The 9,454-nt window shown below is 32.6% G+C and overlaps 1 protein-coding gene across 1 annotated transcript; it reads left to right on the plus strand.

Moving 5' to 3' along the window:
- Positions 1 to 7,910: 7,910 nt before the first annotated feature.
- On the plus strand, positions 7,911 to 9,454 carry LOC142526755 (WRKY transcription factor 71-like). The gene is made up of 3 exons (XM_075631327.1): positions 7,911 to 8,499; positions 8,628 to 8,774; positions 8,864 to 9,454. Exons 1-3 carry the CDS (start codon positions 8,000 to 8,002, stop codon positions 9,279 to 9,281), a joined length of 1,065 nt encoding a protein of 354 aa, XP_075487442.1. The 5' UTR covers positions 7,911 to 7,999; the 3' UTR covers positions 9,282 to 9,454.

Consider the following 9,454-nt stretch of genomic DNA (forward strand, 5'->3'; position numbering starts at 1 on the left):
AAATGGCTGATCAGATCTTTTAAAAAATACATTTTATGTTCTTATTTTTATCTTTTTTTTTCTTCAAGAAAAATCGAACGGGTCTGCAAAGATCCCAATCAATTAATAATCGACCATTAATTGACGATATGTAAAGCAAGGAATTAAGAAAGCTCGATCGGATGTTTTCATAATATAAGATTCATATGTTAATTTCAAAAGAAAGAAATCTAAATTATCAATTGGAAAATAAACAAATGAGGGTACTTTTTGAGGAAATAAACTATATAAGTTTAATTTCTCGGTCAAAATTTTAGATTGCACGTTTAAATCTGTATAAAATAATGTCCTAAATATATATAAAATTACAAAATCAATTTTCTATATATATATATTGTCAAAATGAGGTTAAATATAGCAAGAACTGAGAAGAATGATATTCCATACACAATTATAAAGGTCAAAATATAAACTTATATAAAATTATATATATATAATTAAATTTGTCGTCTTGGTCATTTTAGTCCATGGCTTTAATCTTTGACTAAAGACCAGCTTGCCTAACCTTAGCTATATATTTGTCTTCATACATGCTAATTAATTAATTGCTTCTTTTTTTAAAAAAAAAAGGAAAAAAGAAAAAAGTGTGATTGATCAATTTTAGGTACCGAATAAACACGAAAATATTTCACCATTATTGAATTATTATTTTATAACTCCGAATTGGAATGATATAATTCTTTACTATTTTAATATGCATATTTATTGCTATGCATGTGAAACTCAGAAAGCGTAGAAGCTAAGATATATGTACGAATATCAATGTAACATATTTATCAAAATGCTCCAACAGAAAACTTCCACGTATTACCACGCAAACTATTCCTGGTTGACTTGTGCCTCATTTTTAAATCCACGCATTTTGTACAATATCCTCACCTATCGATGGACTTTACACAGTAAAAATTCTGTGCTAAAATAGTTAAATCAATATTAATGACAAATCACATGATTTATTATTATTATTATTTTTTTTTGTAAACTGACTTGGGATTTATCGAAGAAATCAAGAATAATCTCTGATCAAATATTTTAAAGGAAATTATATTTAAGAAATACTCATATGAAATTAAAAGTTTCGATGAAATGAACACCATTGTTAATGATATAATTAACAAAATAACATTGATTTTTTTTTAAAAAAAAATTAACCTTTTAAAATGTATTTGAATACACTCAAATACACTTAGAAATGCTTATTTTTCAAAAAAATTTAATTTGACAATGTCAGATGTCTCACATCGGTTGGATAAATTTTTTTAAGTTATATACATGAACTTGAACAATCTTCCATCTTAAACTAAGCTTTTGAATAGAATTAGGCACGCATCCTAACATTAACATGACCAAAATTTTATAAATTTGACTTAGTGTTAAGTCCAAATTCTAATCTCAATGTACCAAAATAATTCAAAAATTTTCAGTGTTCGATGTCCAAACAAGTTTACAAAGTGGGGCCAAGGGAACTTGCGTTGTTTCAATAAAACCATTTTAGACAAGATTTATTGCATTTTGATCTTATGAAAATTTATTAATGCTAGTTGAATATCAATCGAATTGTAACAATTTTTTTAACAAATTAAAAATATATAATTACATAAAACAAAAAAAATGAAATGTGTTGTGAAAAAGTAAAAATTTATGGTAAAAATTAAAAATTTCAAACTCTCAAAATTTACCAAACTACACACTTTATAATATTTTTCTCTCTACTCAATTGTGATTTTCTTCACAAATGAGAGATCTATTTATAGGAAATCTTTACAAATAATCCAAAAATAAAATACATCATTACCTACATCATCACACACTAATTTTCAATATTTACAACTCTTATTTTCAACATTCTAATATTCAATACACACATTTTAAATATATTTTTCAACACTCCCCCTTGTGATGATGATCATAATGATTGTCTTCGTTACGTGTTTTTATACTGTCTCGTTAAAAACCTTACTAAGAAAAACCCATTGGGATAAAAACCATAGCAAGGGAAAAAGAGTGCAGTCACGTAAATTCCCCCTCATGTTGACACGAACAATTCTTCACAAATTTCGTAGATTGCGCATCCCAATATTATATATATGTTTTCTGAATATTGACGTAGGAAGCGCCTTTGTGAAGAGATCTGATGAATTTTCACTTGATTGAATGTGACGAACATCAATACATTTATTCTTCTCAAGCTCCTTGGTGAATGCGAAGAACTTAGGAGGAATATGTTTAGTTCTGTCGCTTTTTATGTATCCTTCTTTCATTTGAGCAACACATGCAGCATTATCTTCATATAGTATCACAGGCTTCTCGTCGAATGATAATCCGCATGAGATTTGGATATGTTGGGTCATTGATTTTAACCACACACATTCACGGCTTGCTTCATGTAGTGCAATAATCTCGCCATGATTTGATGAAGTTGTTACAAGCGTTTGTTTCTGTGAACGCCAAGAAATTGCAGTGCCTCCACGAGTAAATACATATCCAGTTTGGGAACGTGCCTTATGTGGATCAGATAAGTATCCAGCATCGGCATAACCAATTATACTTGGATTAGCATCTTTTGAATACAAAAGTCCCAAGTCTGTCGTTCCTCGTAGATAACGGAATATATGTTTAATTCCGTTCCAGTGTCTCTTTGTTGGATATGTGTTAAATCTTGCCAACAAATTTACGGCAAAAGATATATCAGGCCTTGTACAATTTGTAAGATACATAAGGGCACCGATAGCACTTAGATATGGTACTTCTGGACCAAGAATATCTTCATCTTCTTCACATGGTCGGAATGGATCCTTTTCTATGTTTAATGATCTAACAACCATTGGAGTACTTAAAGGATTTGATTTATCCATATTAAAACGTTTAAGGATCTTTTCTGTATAATTTTTCTGGTGAACAAACATTCCACATTCTTTTTGTTCAATTTGTAAACCCAGACAATACTTGGTTTTTCCAAGATCCTTCATTTCAAATTCTTCCTTCAAGTATGACACAACTTCTTGAATTTCCTTATTCGTTCCAATGATGTTTAAATCATCAACATATACAGCAATAATTACGCATCCGGATGTTGTTTTTTTAATGAAAACACAAGGGCATATTGAATTATTTACATATCCCTTTTTCATCAAGTGATCACGTAGTCGATTATACCACATTCGACCAGATTGCTTTAACTCATATAATGATCTTTGTAATTTCACAGAATAACATTCTCTGGGTTTTGAACTTTGTGCTTCAGACATCTTAAATCCTTCAGAGATTTTCATATATATATATATATATATATTACTATCAAGTGATCCATATAAGTAAGCTGTAACAACATCCATAAGACGCATTTCTAAATTTTCAGATACCGCCAAGCTAATCAAATACCGAAACGTAATTGCATCCATCACGGGAGAATACGTTTCTTCATAATCAATTCCAGGCCTTTGAGAAAAACCTTGTGCAACAAGTCGAGCTTTATATTTCACTATTTCATTTTTCTCATTTCGCTTTCGAATAAAAACCCATTTGTATCCAACAGGTTTTACACCTTCAGGTGTAAGGACTATAGGTCCAAAAACATTACGTTTATTTAGCGAATCCAATTCAACCTGGATGGCTTCTTTCCATTTTATCCAATCATGCCGATTTTTACATTCACCAAAAGATTTTGGTTCATGATCTTCATTATCATTTATGATGTCGATTGCCACATTATAAGAAAATATATCATCAATTTCTTCTATATCTTTTCGGTTCCATATTTTTCCAGTATTAATGTAATTGATAGAGATTTCATGATTCTCGTCAGTTTGTGGTTCTGACAGAATATTTTCATCATCATGTGTTTCTTCAGGAACACCATTCTCTATTTTGTGATCATCATGTGTTTCTTCAGGAACATCATTCTTTATTTTGTGATCATCGTGTTTTTCTATAAATTTTCTTTTTCGAGGATTTTTATCCTTGGAACCAACTGGCCTTCCACGCTTCAGGCGTCTAATGACATCATGAGTATCTTCAATTTGTTTCTTTGGAATTTCAATTCGAGCAGGGGCATTTGTAGCATGTATATATGATTTAGTTACCCCTTTTGTGTCAGCAAATGCATCTGGTATTTGATTGTCTATTCTTTGCAAGTGTACAATTTGTTGTACATCTTTTTCACATTGTTTTGTTCTTGGATCCAGATGTAACAATGATGATACATGCCATGTAATTTCCTTTTCGGTATGTTTCTGTTCTCCCCCTAACATTGGGAAGATTTCCTCATTAAAATGACAATCAGCAAAACGTGCTGTGAACACGTCGCCTGTCTGAGGTTCAAGATAACGAATGATTGATGGACTATCATAACCGATATAAATTCCAACCTTTCTTTGAGGTCCCATTTTCTTTCGTTGCGGTGGTGCAATAGACACATACACCATACATCCAAAAATTCTCAGATGAGAAATGTCTGGTTCTTTACCAAATGCAAGCTGCAATGGGGAGTATTTATGATATGCACTTGGTCTGATGCGAATTAATGAAGCAGCGTGTAAAATTGCATGTCCCCATATAGAAATAGGGAGCTTTGTTTTCATAATCATTGGTCTAGCAATCATTTGCAGACGTTTAATCAATGATTCAGCCAATCCATTCTGTGTATGTACATGAGCAACATGATGCTCAACAATGATTCTCATAGACATATAATAATCATTGAAAGTTTGGGAAGTAAATTCATCAGCATTATCAAGTCTAATTTTCTTGATTGTATAATCGGGAAATTGATTCCTCAATTTTATTATTTGAGCAAGTAATCTTGCAAATGCAACATTTCGAGTTGACAATAAACATACATGTGACCATCTGCTGGAGGCATCAATCAATACCATAAAGTATCTGAATGGTCCACATGGTGGATGAATTGTTCCACAAATATCACCCTGAATACGTTCAATAAACATTGGTGATTCAGTTTGGATTTTGGCTGGTGATGGTCTTATAATAAGTTTTCCAAGAGAACATGCTTTACATTGAAACTTATAATTCTGAAAGATCTTCTGGTCTTTCAGCGGATGACCATGTGTATTTTCTATAATTCTTCGCATCATTGTTGAACCAGGATGTCCCAATCTATCATGCCAATTGGTTAATATTGAAGAATTATCAACTACCATGTTTGATTCAATCGGACTTATATGTGTATAATGCAATCCAGTAGGGAGCATTGGTAGTTTTTCAATCACATATTTCTTTCCTGATTTATATGTGATAAGACACATATATTTCTTATTCCCTTCATTCATTGTTTGAATATCATACCCATGGGAATATATATCATTAAAACTCAACAAATTTCTTTTCGATTGTGGTGAATATAAAGCATCATTGATCAAAAATTTTGTACCATTAGGTAACAAAAAATGTGCTTTACCACATCCTTTAATCAAGTCTACAGGACCTGATATTGTATTCACCGTTGTTTTTGTTGGTTTTAGTTCCAAGAAATATCTTTTATCTCGGAGGATAGTGTGCGTTGTACCACTATCGGGTATGCAAACTTCAGCTTTGCTCATAGCATTTTCCATTTTTTGAACTTCAAAAAAATATGCAATGAAATAAAATTACTGGCAATATATATTTAAATATAACACATATCATAATAAAACATTATATGGATACATGAAAAATAAATTATTGTAAATTTATATTCTACCACTATATTGTTCATTTTCAGAGAAATCATTGAGAAAATCTGCAGCATCAATATTGTTCATTTCTATCCCACCAACATATTGATCATTTCCAGAGAAATCATTCATAAAATCGCCAGCATCAAAATGAGTTGAATCACTCAAATGGTCACTGCGTTAAGTGAAGTTGGTCTCCTTTTCTTTCCCCTTTAATGATTCTTTATAAAGTTTACAAAGGTGTTCAGGGGCTCGACAAATTTTGGACCAATGTCCTGGAGTACCACATCTGAAACAAGAACTTTCATATCTTTTTGAGTGATTCTCATTAACCCTTATATTCTCATGATGCCTTTTCTGTGGATGGTTTGGGACGCTCTTTTGAGATGAATTATAAAAATAACTATCTATATCGTTTTCAAAACCACGGCCTCGACCTCGACCAAAACCTTGTCTTTGAATTTGATTTTGGTTTCCAGGTTTAAATTCATTTTTACTTACAGCATTTACTTCTGAAAATGCTGTTCATCCAGTGGGTCGGGACTGATGATTTCTCATTAATAGCTCGTTGTTTTTTTCCGCCACAAGAAGACAGGCGATGAGTTCAGAATATCTCGCAAATCCACGTACTCTATATTGTTGCTGTAGAGTAATATTTGATGCATGAAACGTGGAAAATATTTTTTCAAGCATTTTCGATTCTGTGACCTCATGTCCACAAAATTTTAGCTGCGAGATTATTCGATACATCGCTGAATTATAATCGCTGACTTTCTTAAAATCTTGGAATCTTAACATATTCCATTCATCACGGGCGGTCGGAAGTATAACTTCCCTTATATGTTCAAATCTTTCTTTCAATCCTTTCCACAAAGCCATGGGATCTTTTTCAATTAAATATTCACATTTCAATCCCTCGTCGAGATGTCGACGCAGAAATATAATGGCTTTTGCCTTTTCTTGTGATGTCGATATGTCATTTTTTTTTATTGTCTCACTTAGACCCAATGACTCAAGATGCATTTCTACATCGAGAGTCCATGGCATATAATTTTTTCCCATGATGTCGAGCGCAACAAATTCGAGCTTTGTCAAATTTGACATGGTGGTACTAAAAAAAATTACGATGCATTTTATTAGTTAATGAATATTGCAATACAAAGTAATGGATAAACAACAAGTACAAGCATTTGTAAAAATAAAGAAAACACACGAGGAAGATATTCTCCGATAAATAAAAGACTCGTGAGTATGATAACCAAAATAATTAAAAATAACCTTGATAAAGCCATCTTTTTTTTTCTTCGAAAATTTAGTGAAGAATAATTTTTAGAGAAGAAGAGAAAGTTGGAGTGATTGAATGTGTTTATGAGATCATATTTATAGGGCAAAAACTAGCCGTTTTGTTACTGTTTATGACCGTTGGTGTATAAAAAAAATAAAGGTATGTATTTGTATAATTTTATGGTAATAATATGGTGTATATAATATTAGACATATTTAAATAATTATGTATATCATATCATATTATTATAATGATGTGTCATAAGATATTTTATTTAAAAATCTTATAGGCTTTTATACTTGTCGTATCCCTTACCGGGAGTGTGGGATGTCGTCTTAACATCCTCCCAGGATTTATAACAAGTTTTTGAAAAATTTATTTTTATTATTAATAATAACATTATATTATATATTAAATATATACACAATAAATAAATAACAGTAAAATAAATATTATTATTTTTGTTACCTTTTTCTTCTGTTTGGAGCTTGGAAAAGGATGGAGGACTTTTAGAGCTTCGTGCTGATAACGTGTTGTGAAAAAGTAAAAATTTATGGTAAAAAGTAAAAATCTCAAACTCTCAAAATTTACCAAACTACACACTTTATAATATTTTTCTCTCTACTCAATTGTGATTTTCTTCATAAATGAGAGATCTATTTATAGGAAATTTTTACAAATAATCTAAAAATAAAATACATCATTACCTACATCATCACACACTATTTTCAATATTTACAACTCTTATTTTCAACATTCAAATATTCAATATTCTAATATTCAATACACACATTTTAAATATATTTTTCAACAAAATGTATAATTTATGTTTAGTTACGTTTCATAAAAATTTTATTAGCAGAATAATTGTCCTTAGTAACCTTATTCTCGTCAAAGCATAAATAAAGACGGTGTAAGAAGGTGTCAAATTAACTTCTTATCATTTCCTCCTCCTCACTCTCTCTACCCATTAATTAACTAGCAAACTTCTTCGACAATTTTCATGTCTGAAGAATTCAGAGATGGATTTTATTATCACCAAACATTTCACGATGATCTCCGCCGTAACCCCGGCGGATCCGCCAACTTTCCATACTCAAACACCATCAATGCAGCGCCAGCTAACAATAACTCCACCAAAGCTTCTTATTTCTTTCCGGGAGATTCGTCGGTTCATCAAGTACAAGTGCTTGATCCTTCTTTGTACTTAAGTAGTTTCACCGACTTTCTGCATGGATCTTCCGGCCAAAACACGATTTCTTCCGCCGCCTTTGGCATGTTGCCGCTGTCTTCTTCTTCGAAAGAAGAGCTGAGGGCGCCGGTAGTGGATAATCAGGGGTTGGGAGGCGGCGAAACCCCAGTTACACCCAATTCTTCGATTTCCGCCTCCTCCACCGAGGCAGCGCCAGGCGAGGATTTAGACTCCAAGAAGAGTCAAAAACTTGATAGCGCTCAAGTAAAAGAAGCTGCTGAAGACGGAGAAGACATGAGCTCCAAGAAAGAGTAATTAGTAACAATATATCTTTTGATTTCAATCAGTTCTTTTAGTTTCTTGACTGTATATTAAGGTTAATAATAAATCAAGATCCAAGGACTAATCATGTGAAATTATTTGATCCAATTAATGAAAGGGATAACAAATCAAAGAAGAAAAGAGAGAAGAAGCAGAGGGAGCCTCGATTTGCTTTCATGACCAAGAGCGAGATTGATCAATTGGAAGATGGATACAGATGGAGAAAATACGGACAAAAAGCGGTCAAGAACAGTCCTTATCCAAGGTTAATTGTACATTTCTTTAACATTTTATTTGACTGATCATTTAGTTGGTGCAAGTAAAACTGGTGAAATTAAACCCTTTGATTTTCAGAAGCTACTATAGATGCACGACTCCGAAATGTCCGGTGAAGAAACGCGTAGAGAGATCCTTTCAAGACCCTTCAATCGTGGTCACAACGTACGAAGGGCAACACAACCACCACGTCCCCGCCACCCTCCGAGGCAACGTGGCGACCGGAATGTTTGCCCCAACTGGTTCCATGCTTATAACTCCGCCGCCATTTTTGCAAGAGCAACAAATCTTACTTCAAATGCCTTACCAACTTTACATGAGCAATTTTAGCGGGGGAAACCTTGTGTATGATCATCATCAGGAGCAGGAGCGGCAGCAATCTTTGGGTACACTGGTGCATGATCATGATCAGCAATCTTATAACTTGCATGTTTCTGGCCATGGACTGTTGCAAGATATAATTCCGCCTCCTGCCTTTCCCAAACAAGAATTCTGACGAGTATTACTTACTTCAATCTCAACATGTGATCGATCGATCGAAACGAGGTTGTTTTATTAATTAACTATGTTTTTCCACTCTTAATTAATTAGTTTACTGACTAACTATATAGTTCCCCGCGCTTGGCTTATCTACACTTCTGTTGTATATAGCAGCAATATATATGTATA

The sequence above is a fragment of the Primulina tabacum genome, chromosome 15 (genome assembly GCF_025594145.1).
Source record: "Primulina tabacum isolate GXHZ01 chromosome 15, ASM2559414v2, whole genome shotgun sequence".
Taxonomy (NCBI): domain Eukaryota; kingdom Viridiplantae; phylum Streptophyta; class Magnoliopsida; order Lamiales; family Gesneriaceae; genus Primulina; species Primulina tabacum.